The 15,002-nt window shown below is 37.9% G+C and overlaps 1 protein-coding gene across 1 annotated transcript; it reads right to left on the minus strand.

The window, feature by feature from the left end:
• Positions 1-1,158: 1,158 nt before the first annotated feature.
• LOC139761707 (uncharacterized) lies at positions 1,159-14,557 on the minus strand. Its single transcript, XM_071686073.1, has 4 exons — positions 14,354-14,557; positions 13,000-13,247; positions 10,160-10,433; positions 1,159-4,862 (listed from the first exon to the last, which is right to left on the minus strand). The coding sequence occupies exons 1-4, from the start codon at positions 14,423-14,425 to the stop codon at positions 4,020-4,022; spliced, it is 1,437 nt and encodes a 478-aa protein (XP_071542174.1). The 5' UTR covers positions 14,426-14,557; the 3' UTR covers positions 1,159-4,019.
• Positions 14,558-15,002: the final 445 nt, after the last annotated feature.

A 15,002-nucleotide genomic window follows, 5' to 3' on the forward strand; every position in this document is an offset into this window, starting at 1 on the left:
GAAGACAACCAGCTCATCATTTCAGAGTATTTTGCAAATGAGTTTTCTTTTAAAACTTTCAAGGAAAGCATAGTATTGCATAGGCATTCCCTACTTACCTTAGTATGTTATCATTTTTTTTTATACTTGATCGCCATTTCCCGCATCAGCGAGGTAGCAACACGAAATAAACGAAGAACAGCCCATGCACTCATATACACATATATATACATAAACGCCCATATATGCACATATGCATATCAACATATACACATATACATACATACACATACACAGACGTATACACATATAAATATTTGCACTTGCTTGCCTTCATCTGTTTCTGGTGCTACTCCGCCCCACAGAAAACAGCATCGCTACCTCATGCTCTACATATGCCTTTACCCTCTTAATCAATACCCTCCCATACAATTTCCCTGGAATATTCAACAAACTTATGCCTCTGTAGTTTGAAAACTCACCTTTATCCACTTTGCTTTTGTACAATTGCACTATTCATGCATTTCACCAATCCTCAGGCACTTCACCACAATCCATACATACATTGAATATCCTTTCCAACCAAACAACAACACAGTCACCCCCTTTCTTAATAAATTCAACTGCAATACCATCTAAACCCATTGCCTTGCTGGATTTCATCTTCCACAAAGCTTTCACTACCACTTTTCTCTTAACCAAACCATTCTCCCTGACCCTCTCACTTTGCACACCATCCTGACCAAAACACCCTACGTCTACCTCTCTATCATCAAACACATTCAACAAACCTTCAAAATACTCACTCCTTCTCCTTCTCACTTCATCACTACCTGTTATCATTTCACCCCTTGCCTCCTTCACCAATGTTCCCACTTGTTCTTGTCTTATGCATGTTATTTACCTCCTTCCAAAACATCTTTTCATTTTCCCTAAAGTATAATGATACTCTCTCACCCCAACTCTCATTTGTCCTCTTTTTCAACCCTTGGTACTTCCTCTTGGTCTCCTGCCATTTTCATTAAAACATACCTTTTATATCTTAGTATGTACTTTCCCACGAAATTTATGTTAAATGACATGACATCAAGCAAACTTCCACTTGTACGGATTGCCATTATAAAAATAGTGTTCCATGATCGAGTTTGTTTAATTTGGGGGTTAAAAATAATCATGATATACCTCAAAATCAACATGTTTACCAGTATTCCAAAAAAGTACAAAGAATTGATGTACAAAATCATAAGGTATTAATATGATGGCAATATGTCACCATTGATGACTCACACCTTCATACTCCTACAAAGCAGCCAACTACCCATGCCACACAAAAACTCCCTCGAAGCCAGTACTAGCAACAAAGCATGGTTATGATCCTTTTCCTGCCTCTCCCTAGATATGATGGACTGCCAGGCTCAGCCACAAATAGCATGGCGCAGCATGACACTTGCATAGTATTATCTATCTATATATATTTGACACCTGTTCCCTTAGGGAACTCCCTCAAGGGGGGTAGCCATAGCAAATGTCTCCATAAGTCCATAACTGGTGAACTCTAGTGCCACTTCTTAGCCTTCATTACCTAACCCCAGTTCTCAACTTTCTCCTTTAACACCCAATCCCCAACTGTCACCAGCTGTTTGAGTTTCTCTAGGGAGTCTGCCACCTATGTCATTTGCAGACAGCAACTGATTCATCTCCCATGACTCCCTACCCTTAACATACCATAGACCCACTTCTCATTTTAAGACCCTCAAATTCACTTTTCTCATGACCCTGTCCCTTATAGAGATTAACCAACCATGGTGAAACTATGCATCCTTGACACAGATGCCACCTTCACTACGAACATCTCACCCTCTTACATATAAGCCTCAATTATCATGTTAAAACTCTTCAGTGCATTCAGTAACTTTCCAGTCATCCCACACATTTGTAGAATTCTCCACAAGGTTTCTCCTCTCCCATACCCTTGCAGAATACTTAACAGAATTGTACCTTTATAATTTAAGTATGTGTTTCTATTCCTGTTGCCTTTCTATATGTAAACAATATATGTATTCTATAAGATCTATCATGTTGATGCTTTTTACTAATTCATAATTTTCAACTGCAGGTTAAATGATTAAATATACAAACAAAAAAGAACGTTCTCTGTTTTGCTGGTATACTTAATCTGTACATGTTAAGCAATTACATCAAATAGTTCAGGTACTATCTACACTTAATCAGTTATCTAATATCTCAATTCAATGCTTTAAAATGAACTATGGTGTGTTGGATAATGTTAAACATGGAACCCACGTATTGTAACAGCACTTACAATTGGATGCTAATATGTTTACATTCACCTAATCCACAAGAAAAAGAAGTAATCATCAGTATTCTTTTATTATATCCTACGAAAAATGCTTCAAGTAATGCTACAGTCCTTAACCCTTTAACCTCTGTTTAATAGAATTTGTATCCACTCCCGTATGAACTCCTTTGTTTTTGAGTTGGGTAAAGTATTCCTATTCTTAAAATTGAGAAAAACACAACATAAAAGTACTTAGAGCCATGTAAAGTACATTGATAACTTGTGCCATCAGTGTTATGGATGATTAACTTTGCTAAGCTTCTGTTACTGACTTTTTCTACTTCTGTTATAAAAATTTTTTCTACCTTGTATACTGATGGAATTTTTATTTTGCTTTATTATGTAATAAGAACTATAATATTGTACATGAACTCTTAAGAGTAACATCAATAAGAACGTCATAAATATGTACACAGAAATGGCATCAACATCTACACAGTCCATGTAATACCTGTCTCCCATTCCTAGAGGGCAACTGAATATGATATGGTCTGTGAAGGAATATCCCCAACCCATACCACAACCCAGAACTTAGCCTTGAAATTGTGGTAGAAAATGTCAATTTGTAAATATATCTATGAAGATTTAATTACTGTCTAATTAGTGTCAGATACCCCACTGTCAGTCAGTTACCATGGAAATGCCTAAATACATTGAAAGGAAAGTATGTACTGAGATTAAGACTTCAGTGTACGGAAATAATATTTCAATTTTCATATTACATCAAGACTTTAGTGTATAGAAATAGTATTTCAATTAACATATTACAATAAGACTTCAGTGTATGGAAATAATATGTCAATTATCATTTTACATCAATAACATGTTTTTGATGACAATGTGTGGTGTGAGGTGGTTTCATCGAGTAAGTAATGTAAGGGTAAGAGAGATATGTGGAAATGAAAAGAGCATGGTTGAGAGAGCTAAAGAGGGTGCCTTGAAATGGTTTGGGCACATGGAGAGGATGAGTGAGGAAAGATTGACCAAGAGGATATATGTGTTGGAGGTGGAGGGAACGAGGAGAAGTGGGAGACCAAATTGGAGGTGGAAAGATGGAGTGAAAAAGATTTTGTGTGATCGGGGCCTGAACATGCAGGAGGGTGAAAGGAGGGCAAGGAATAGAGTGAATTGAAGCGATGTGGTATACTGGGGTTGACATGCTGCCAGTGGATTGAATCAGGGCATGTGAAGCGTCTGGGGTAAACCATGGAAAGCTGTGTAGGTATGTATATTTGCGTGTGTGGACGTATGTATATACATGTGTATGGGGGTGGGTTGGGCCATTTCTTTCGTCTGTTTCCTTGCGCTACCTCGCAAACGCGGGAGACAGCGGAAAAAAAAAAAAAAAAAAAAAAAAAAAAATCAATAATGCAAAGGAAAATTTTGGCCAGCTTTAAAGTATACTGCAGAACAATGTAACATGTTAGGTATATTAATTTTTTTCCCCTACCTCCTTGAACATCAAAAAGGGATAACTATCTGTAGTTTACAAAATCCATCCCAATTCTAAATCCAGTGGTTCTACATCCTAGAATTCTTAATATTCTCTACCTTTTTTTAACTTTTATGTTTTTTCACTTCATCTCATGTTTGTCTTTGCCATCTTTATTCTTGTCTTTGATTTTATCCATACCCTTCTCTCTTCTTTACCTGCACCATTGTTATTCCTAACCTTTCTTCTCTATCTTTTATCCCTGCCTCTGTCTCTGTCTCTACTTCTGTGTCTATTATCTCTGCCATGCTTATATTCTCTATCTCTTATGTCATTATTATCTCTACTGTTTTTCTTTTTTACATGATCTGGGCTTAATCTCTTTTCACCTGCATCTCTCTCTTTATTTCTCCTGCTTTCTCTATCATCTTTGCCATGGGTTCTACTCCAGAAATCCCATGCTCTTTCTCTTCTCCCCGAATTTTCTGAACTCCGATCTTGGCTTTCACTTTTCACTCTGTTCTCTTGATTACTATGATAAACAGAGTCTTCATTTCTTCTCTCTTGTTGCTGCATGTACTCTCTTCCTTCCTTGTCATGTTTTCTTTCATGTCCTCCACGCTTTGCAAAATCTTCATCTGGAAATCTTTCTTGCTTAACTTTTACATCACTAGAGACACTAAATGGGTTATCACACCCAATAAAGTCTACTTTCAGTCCCTTTGTTATTTCTCTCAAAAGGGCCTGGGTATCAGGCTTCTCTTCAGTTGAATGTTTCTTCTTTCTCTTTTTCTTTTCTCTTTCTGATTCAGATTCTGATTCAGAACTGCTTGCGCTACTCTTCCTCTTCCTCTTTTTCTTGATATCCTTCTTCTTCTTTTTTCTCTTTTTCACTTTTTCCGATTCAGAATCAGATGAATGATCCGTGGATGATGATTCAGAGATTTTCTTCTTCTTAGTCTTTTTAGACTTCTTATTTTTTTTCTTTCCTAATTTTTCAAGTTTTCGTAGAAGCTTCTTTTTTTCCTTAGTTGTCAGAGACCGTAAGAGGGTATATTCATCCATACTTTCTTCATCACTTGACAACAACCGCTGAAATATAAATGGCAGAATTAACTACAACCTTACATGGTTTTTTTTAGGAACTACAGTTGTGTAATACTTAATACATTAACAAACAGTTGGGTCTCTGGGAACAGTGTGACATTAAGAGGTACTAGCTCGAAGGTGCTCAACAAAAAGTTAGAAGAAAAATTAGAAAGGTTCCAGAAAGGGGTAATATTGCTAATCCAAGAACTTCCAATAATTGGCAGCATAGTCAAATGAGACCTGAGAGGTTTTTCTGCATCCCACAATGCCAGGTAATGACGGCTACTTGCATAGTGTACTCATATTCAAAACTCTCAATAAAATTTAAGAGTACTCCACATATAAAGTGTACCAGACCAAGCAGGATGTTGTGGTTAAGTAGGTTTATAGGCCATAGCCTCCAACAGCCCAGCACAGCTGTATGGAGAGAAGACCTCTGAAACCATTGTTTGGTACAGAAAAGGTATATCACAGAAGGACAAATCATTTAAGTATGTCTATGGGCCATTGCCTCCAACAGCCCAACAGAGCTGTAAGGAAAGAAGACCTCTAAAACCACTGTTTGGTACAAAAAAGGTATTCCACAGGATGACAAAACATCTAACAGTTCTTTTGCATTTGCACACTTCTTATTCCATAAATGACATACTCCCTTTCTTAGAGTACTCTGGCACTTTCTCCAACAAATACAAAAGGGTGATGTGCATACCCATTTCACTTTCAACACTTTTCCTGCTCCTCAGCTACATGAGGTTCAGAATCATTTTGATATGATCTACAAAAGACCTGATATGTATCTAAGGACCTAAGCAAATGAAATTCTTTCCTTCATAAATCATCTGACCATTACTGTTCTGATTACTTTATCAAAGTGGAAATACCACGACCTTCATTCATTTTCATGGCATGTAATTATTTTTGCACATCACCCTACACAACTTCTACATTAATTCGATAGCTTTTTTCCTACAATTTTCATGCAACTCATTTCCTCATGCATACCTGCTTTTTCATTTAGCAACTGCATTACTGCTCTCTCTTACTAACTTCTTTGTACTTACTTCTTTTCCACACATTTCCCACCCCTGATTTCAAATCCCACTAACCATAATCCACATTACTCATATTGTCACTAACCATTAGTTCCTTCAATCAGTCTCTCCCATCCTGCACCTCTGATAAACTTCATCCTCTCAGCCACTATTTCACATTCTTTATGCACAGACTTCCTTTCTTGCAATTCCTTATCCCTCCAAAATAGCTTATTATTTGTCCTTGAATATTTAGTCCTCCTTTTCCCAAAATCCTATGAAGCTTTTCCTTTATTCAGATGCAACAACCTTTTTATTCTTTACTCTGGGCATCATATTCTATGCTTTTCATCTTCTATGCACCATTATTATGATAGTTAAGCTTCATCATATCCCAGCTTTCATCATTAACCAGCTTTCTTGTATCCTCATTCAGCCATGCTGTTCTTTATTTTCAGCATAACTAAAGTAGCCTCTAAAATTAATCATGCAGTCTTGAGATGACTCCAAATCACTTCATGTTCACTTTCTACCATTTCAGTGACAGAGCAAAAATAGAGATTAGATTTAAAGTTGAGGATATGCATAAGGGTATGAACATGACTGAGCAACATAAAGCAATTCACACTAAGCTGACAGTGCTACTGGTCTCTGCCTGTTTGAGGTTACATCACAAGTGAAGAGCCACCTTTAGAAAGGCTGTATCATTGGGAATACAGTCTCATCAAAGAACTTCTAACTCTAAAGGAGTCTACAATTCCCTGCTACTGGAGGTAGTGCACCCTTGGCCTGCAAGCACCTTTAGAAAGGTCTGGGTAATATCAGGAATTCTTTCACAGAAATGGGTCCTGGAGTAACTATAAATAATCAAATAACTAAGCTGATAACTGATGAAATAAGTAATCCAACAAGGTCTAATCAAAATCTAACATGATCTGCCAAAAGAGGGAAGCTATAAACTAAAGTTAGGGACAGACTTGTAGATGTGATTCAACATCATCTTCAAACCTAAATTAAGGGTTAAAGATATATGTAATCTCCCTAGACAGTGATTACTCCTTTCAAGGTACCTATATCCTTCCAAACAGAATACTGCTAAAGGTACTGTGTTTGCACTCTCAACAGTAAAGACAAAAGAGAAATATAATCTACACTCGGAAAATCCTAGTAGGTGGAGTTTCCAATCCACATTTGAAAATAGTTCCCTCCTGGCATGAGGGGCAAGGTAGACTAAAATATTACCAATGAAATCAAATGGTGCAAGAAGTACAATGATAGAAAATGGTGTACACATCTGGGTTCTAAACTGTTTTATACAGTACCTGCAGCACTATATCAATATCTCAGTGGAGATGTCAAAAGAAGACTTGAGGAAGTACCTACAAGGTATACTTGACTAGGCATGATGTAATGGTTATGCAGTCCAACAAGCTGTGGTCCCAAACAGCCTGACTCAGCTAAGAAGAAACTAGGAATCTAAGTAAAAGAACTGAGCAACTGGGGTTGACCTCTAAAACCATTATAAGTTGTACATAAAGTAATCAAAGAATGATCAAATTCCCACATGACTTGGGAAGGCCAGTGATTGGAGACAGAGGTTTAGAAAATGTGAAGCATCTGGGGTAAACCGTGGAAAGTTCTGTGGGGCCTGGATGTGGAAAGGGAGCTGTGGTTTTGGTGCATTACACATGACAGCTAGAGACTGAGTGGACAGCTAGAGAGTGAGTGTGAATGAATGTGGCCTTTGTTGTCTCTTCCTGGCGCTACCTCGCGCGTGCACAGGGGGAGGGGGGTGCCGTTTCATGTGTGGCGGGGTGGCAAAGGGAATGGATGGGGACAGCAAGTATGAGTGTGTACATGTGTATATATGTATATGTGTGTATGTATATGTATGTATACGTTTAAATGTATAGGTACACATGTGTGCATATGTGGGCATTTATGTACATACATGTGTATGTGCATGGGTTGAGCCATTCTTTCGTCTGATTCCTTGCACTACCTCGCAAACGCGGGAGACGTGACTAAGTATAATAAAAGAATAAAAAAAAGGTTTGTATTCATGATATATATATACGCTTTAATCCTATGGCTGCAAAATCAATTTCCAGCTGCATTCCAAGAAGAATGAATTCTCTAACAAAATGTTAAAATGGTAACTGGTCCTTATCTACAACTTCTTTATTGAAGCAAAATCATATATTTTCCAAATATGGCATTAATTTTTCCAACAAATAACGTGTTATAGCAAGGAAACAATCAAATTAAGAAAAATTAAAATAAAGATTTGATGGACTGATGCCTACGGAATGGCATAAACCTCCTCCATACATTTATAATGATAAACTAATTATAAAGGGCATAGAAAAAAATTATAAGTGGCAATTATGTATGAAAAAAAGCACAGTCTCATAACAATGACCAAACAATAAAAAATGCAAATGAATTAAAGCGTCAGTTTCAAATTAGAGCTACACATCCCGTTTCGCCAGCTTGTGAGCATTCATCAATAACACTGTGCCTTATCACTGGTACCTTATCACTGTATACCTATTTCCAAGCATTATAAAACTTAACAGCTTATTTTGACATTATAACAAACATAATTAGGACAAAACATGGAAAAACAAGAATGCACACTGATGATTTATTGTGTAGATGGCAAAGGCTGCATTAGCTGGTGAACAAGTCACTGCTTTGGTTGTGTCCTTTGACTTTACATGGGTAGATGGCAACTCCTACTAGGTGTTTGTGGCATCCATATGATGTCATGACTTACCTAATTTAGTTTTAACAATAGCAAAAAAGAATACATGAATAAATAATTCAATATATAGTGGCATGAGAGGGTGAATTTGTGGCATGATAGGGTGAATTTGTGGCATGAGAGGGTGACTTTGTCACTGTTGTATCTATCTATTGGAATCTCTGACACCCGTTTCCTCTGGGAACTCCCTTAAGGGTGTGGCTATGACAAAACAGTCCCCATAACTGGTGAACTCCAGTGTCGCTTCTTAGCCTATATGCCTCACCCTTAACAGGCCACTAGCAGAGGGCAACTCTACTGCAGTGTTTCAGAAGGCTCCTGCCTAATGATCCTACCAACTACTTCTACCTAATGTCATGTCTGAGAGGTTAAACTCAAGCACAGGCGAGAAGCAAGACCAATTAAGTTCCTAAGATCATTATCTGTTCAGGGAAGTTTAAAAACCATTGCTTTTAGTAGCAATGCTCTGCACTTCATCTTGGAGCAATGAAAACACCTCAATAATTTTCAAAAATTCTTTTTTCAAAATTGTTAGTTGTTTCCTGCATTAGCAAGGTAGTACCAGAAACAGATGAAGAAAGGCCATATTTGCTCACATCCATTCTCTAGTTATCATGTCCAATGCACCAAAACCACAGCCCTCTATCCACAACCCAGGCCCTACACAACTTTTCAGGGTTTCCTCTGACCACTCCACATGCCCTTGTTCAGTCCACAGGCAGAAAAGTAAACCCTAGATTTAACAGACTAATAGAGGGGAAGGGGTATCCGTTAATGTTGAAAGTCTGTGAAATCAAATGTAACCTAGTTGAAGTGTAGTTGAAGAAGAAAGGCTTTTGGTGAAAGAGGAAAGAGAGGCATTTGGGCAACTTACAAAGAAGCAGTGCAAATGATTGGGAAATGTGTATGAGAAAGCAGCAGGAGATCAAGAGGAAGATGGAGGGGTTGAAAAAGAGGGCAAATGAGAGTTGGGGTGATAGAGTATCACTAAACTTTAAAGAGAATATAAAGATGTTATAGATGGAGGTAAATAATTTTTCAAAACATCATTAACTAATGTACTGTATTATCGTTTGTCTGGTACATTAAATCCAAAATCCATTATATCAGGGTACGTTACTTCGAGGTTTACTGTACTTCAACCATGTATACCAAATCATTCCAATTCACTTCATCCCATGCAAGCCCTTCACTTCCCTTCATGTTTTGGCCCTGAGCACTCAAAACTTTTTTCACTCCATCCTAACATCTCCATTTCATTAACATCCAAAACAATTTGGCAAAATCATATTTCCCTACATTCCTGAAAGGCTCACAGGATTCTGTAAGAAATTTCAAAGTCACTTTTTGAAAATACAGAATACCTTATTGATATCACTTTCTCCCAATTCACTGACAATACATATTCCAAAATACAGCTTACTTTCTCATGCAACACACCTGAATCAGAAATTCTTCCACTGATACATCCCTCTTCTACTGTCCTTCATGTAAATCCTTACCTGATTCTTTGCAAGAGGGTTCTGTGCATGTCCATAAATCCCAGTAGACATAGCAGGCAAGTTTTTCAGGAGCAAACCATCATCTCTCATTCCTGCAGCTAGTTCTTTGTGGTCCATGTTACCAGAGTTATCTGTAGGTTCTAACACACGTCCATATAGAGGGCATTCCTTGTCAGTATTGATGTGACCCCAAGCTTTGCACTTTATACATCTAACATTTCGCACTGCAATTCCAAATGGCTGATCACGAATTGTATCATCATCCTTGCAGTAACTGAAAGGCAGTAAATAGTCTAATTAATTAAAGTGGTGTGAAAATATCATGCAGAAGTCTTACAAAAGTAACACAGAGTACAGGTTTTCACTCATACACATCAAATCACTCCTTGAAGTGTATACATCCTCACAAAACATGGTTAGATATGTTTAATCTTTTGTTTACAATGAGTTAATACTCACTTTTTTGGTATTTGTAATGAATGAGGAATATGATTTAGTCAAAAGTTTAAAGATGCTAATCTTGTATAATTCTACCAAGATGCATCGTTGTTTAAGAATAATAACCAATATTTTGTGAGATTTATCCTCACTTGGCCCCCTTCTCTGCTCCTTCTTTTGGAAAATTATAAAGACGAGATGGGAGGATTTCCAGTCCCCCCACTCCTTCCCCTTTTAGTCACCTTCTATGACATGCAGGGAATGAATGGGAAGTATTCTTTCTCCCTTATCCCAAGGGATAGATATCATTATGATTCTAACCCTATGAATTGGCTACTTGTGGAGCTATGCTATTAGCAACATGCTGACAATATAGTGCATCATATGAAGAGTAGGCAACTGTTATGTTTGTTTTGGAACTCTATACCTTCTCATGTCTCTCCTTACAGCTGTGACATGCCCAGTCTCAAAAGGTAGGTTTTTCTATTTCCTCAAAAACTTGTAAATTTTTCCTTTTCTTTCATTACTTTCCTATCCCTTTCATTATTTTCATGTGTTAATGAGGCCCTAGCATTTTTGAGGAATTTCATCCATGAATGAAGCCTTCTACATAAAAGAAGAGTATTGTCTGATTAATTTCTAGACCACATGAAAAACACACAGCTTCAAAATCAACTTCAGGTCTAAATTGCTGTGGTGCTACTTAATCATGTCTTGACCAAGAACTATCCATGCAATATAGGTACCATAAATATGAGATATCAACTTCAACATCATTATCACCAAAGTGATTGGTTCTCAGTGAATGTAGGTTTGCGGCAGGGGTGTGTGATGTCTCCATGGTTGTTTAATTTGTTTAAGGATGGGGTTGTTAGGGAGGTGAATGCAAGAGTTTTGGAAAGAGGGGCAAGTATGAAGTCTGTTGGGGATGAGAGAGCTTGGGAAGTGAGTCAAGTGTTGTTTGCTGATGATACAGCACTGGTGGCTGATTCATGTGAGAAACTGCAGAAGCTGGTGACTGAGTTTGGTAAAGTGTGTGAAAGAAGAAAGTAAAGAGTAAATGTGAATAAGAGCAAGGTTATTAGGTACAGTAGGGTTGAGGGTCAAGTTAATTGGGAGGTAAGTTTGAATGGAGAAAAACTGGAGGAAGTAAAGTGTTTTAGATATCTGGGAGTGGATCTGGCAGCGGATGGAACCATGGAAGCGGAAGTGAATCATAGGGTGGGGGAGGGGGCGAATATCCTGGGAGCCTTGAAGAATGTGTGGAAGTCGAGAACATTATCTCAGAAAGCAAAAATGGGTATGTTTGAAGGAATAGTGGTTCCAACAATGTTGTATGGTTGCGAGGCGTGGGCTATGGATAGAGTTGTGCGCAGGAGGTGGATGTGCTGGAAATGAGATGTTTGAGGACAATGTGTGGTGTGAGGTGGTTTGATAGAGTAAGTAATGTAAGGGTAAGAGAGATGTGTGGAAATAAAAAGAGCGTGGTTAAGAGAGCAGAAGAGGGTGTTCTGAAATGGTTTGGGCACATGGAGAGAATGAGTGAGGAAAGATTGACCAAGAGGATATATGTGTCGGAGGTGGAGGGAACGAGGAGAAGTGGGAGACCAAATTGGAGGTGGAAAGATGGAGTGAAAAAGATTTTGAGTGACTGGGGCTTGAACATGCAGGAGGGTGAAAGGCGGGCAAGGAATAGAGTGAATTGGATCGATGTGGTATACCGGGGTTGACGTGCTGTCAGTGGATTGAATCAGGGCATGTGAAGCGTCTGGGGTAAACCATGGAAAGTTGTGCGGGGCCTGGATGTGGAAAGGGAGCTGTGGTTTCGGGCATTATTGCATGACAGCTAGAGACTGAGTGTGAACGAATGGGGCCTTTGTTAGCTTTTCCTAGCGCTACCTCGCACACATGAGGGGGGGAGGGGGATGGTATTCCATGTGTGGGGAGGTGGCGATGGGAATGAATAAAGGCAGACAGTGTGAATTGTGTGCATGGGTATACAGGTATGTGTCTGTGTGTGTATATATATGTGTACATTGAGATGTATAGGTATGTATATTTGCGTGTGTGGACGTGTATGTATATACATGTGTATGGGGGTGGGTTGGGCCATTTCTTTCATCTGTTTCCTTGCGCTACCTCGCAAATGCGGGAGACAGCGACAAAGCAAAATAAATATAAATAAATAAATATAAACCAAAGTGTAATGAAGGATGAAACTTTAAAAATTATATAAATACTATACAGAGATTGCATAAAGTCAAAGACTGAAAATATATTTCAAACAAAATACAATACTAAAATCCACAATTAATCTAATGCCTTACTTATGTACTTATCGTACACAAGATAATCCTCATCCTCTAATACCAGCAAGTGAAACACAAAAAGTATGTACCAACCTTTCTCTTGGTGCATTGAATTTACGCTGCCATTCGAACTTATATTCTGGTTCTCCATCTTCCTTCTCTCTTTCTTTCTTGACCCCAGCAGGAGCTTCATACATAAAGTTGAGTGACAATTTCTCTTTGTTGTCCCCCTTTGCCAGAAGGGCTTTGTTATTGTATAACTCCTGTTCTTTCTCATACTGGATTCGCAGTTCATCTTGTTTCTTGCGTTCTGCATCAGCCTTTTGTTCAGCTATCCAAACCTGTTATAAAAAGGAATATATATTTTAAGAATTTTCCTACACTTCCGAAGAAATTACCTTACTTTAATTTCAGATAATCCAATTGTGTTTAAAAAGTGTGCATAAAAATACCTATGTAACTATCTATATATCTGTGCACTACCTTAGAATAGTCTTTAACTTCATTCGCAAGTATATGGGGTGGATTACACGCATAAAACCAGTTTACTCCTATATATCTGCAACTTAGTTACATTCAGAGAGGATATTTGGTTAACTTTGATGTTATTTGAAAAATATGTGAATGTTATGGTGTCATTTACATTGTTTCTGGCAGGTTTGTTCACTGACTGTGTTTGACGTGCTTGCTGTAAGTGTTAACTCCACTGAATGCATCTTCTACTGACTATGGAAAGATAATTTTATTGGTTAATTCTGACTGCAGCATAACAGTGACAATTAAGGTAACTCCCCAACCCCAAACGAAGCTACGTGAAGTTTTCATAATTTTGCTATGAGTATTTCACTTACTTTAGTTCTACGTTTTCCTTAATCATCAGAGCCATTCTCTTTCATTTATCTATTATTCATATAATCAAAACATTGCTCCAATTCATAGCCCCTCAACAAAATCACTCTTATTTATTATAAGATTAATCATATGCATTTCTTTCTAATCAACAGGTTATCTCTCTGGTGCCCCTAAACTAAAATTTTACCAATAGCTGACTAGCACTGCAAAACAATAACCTTCACTAGTACTCTAAAGGTAATACAGATGCACACCTACATTGGTAGCTTACACACCAAGTTATATTCTATCATTGCAAAATAAAATATCATAAAATTCCATAGTTATAATTGTGGTGATACAAAACGACAACTTTACGAGCTTGATAATTAAAACTTTTACTAAACAACTTGCCACCAAACTGCAAATATTAGCATATGCATCATAATAACTGCTTGAAGAACATATTGGTTGAAGATTTGGACAATCGGATGCCACTGGTGAACAAGACGACCTACCAGAATACAACTGGGTAAATCCGTGGTCAACAACAACACAATTCTGGTTTCAATGAGAATGTAATCATGGTTCCCTTCACCACCCATGTTCAACTTACCCGCTTTAAATTATCTCTAGACGCTGGATGGAAGAATTTCTTGCACATGTAGTTATTAAACCCTTTACCCATGGTGGTGATATTATATTCAGGACACGAGAACAAACCACCAACACACAACGGTGACACACAACAGTGACACACAATCAGCCAAGGTGATAACGTATGACGTATGTTGTTTACGTTCTGGTAGCCAGCCAGCCGCTCCGGCCTCAGCTGCCGTTCGCCTCCACCAGCTGCAATCCGGTCAATCACTACTTATACCTCATTTTTTTAAACATATATATGTGTATATATGATATACATTTATATAAATATATAATCTTTATATCGATGTTTTCGATATACATTTATGATATTATTATCGATGCTTTCCCCAGAACATAATATTAAGTGCTCTGGCATTTCTCCACAACCTCTTTTCGTGAGGTTCCTTACAGACCAAGGCTGCGCTACTGTGAGTTGCAGGGAAATGTAGATTATTCTGACGCAAGTTCCTTTGATGAGATTATACTACCAATGATTCAGCCTTGCAAAAGATGAATTTTCTTTTTTTTTTCTTGAGGTGTAATTTCATGCAATCGGAGTGCAGTAACACCAAAGGTTTCCAAAAGAAGGAACAGAGAAGGGGGCCAGGTGAGGATATTCC

The sequence above is a fragment of the Panulirus ornatus genome, chromosome 41, assembly GCF_036320965.1.
Source record: "Panulirus ornatus isolate Po-2019 chromosome 41, ASM3632096v1, whole genome shotgun sequence".
Classification (NCBI taxonomy): Eukaryota; Metazoa; Arthropoda; class Malacostraca; order Decapoda; family Palinuridae; genus Panulirus; species Panulirus ornatus.

Bases quoted from the DNA above. Each gene is read 5' to 3' on its own strand.
- LOC139761707 (XM_071686073.1), bottom strand. From the start codon at position 14,425: ATGGGTAAAGGGTTTAATAACTACATGTGCAAGAAATTCTTCCATCCA. The intron at 10,434-12,999 runs GTTGGTACATAC...ACTGCCTTTCAG, and splicing joins TTCAATGCACCAAGAGAAAG to TTACTGCAAGGATGATGATA. The intron at 4,863-10,159 runs GTAAGGATTTAC...TTTATATTTCAG, and splicing joins ACCCTCTTGCAAAGAATCAG to CGGTTGTTGTCAAGTGATGA.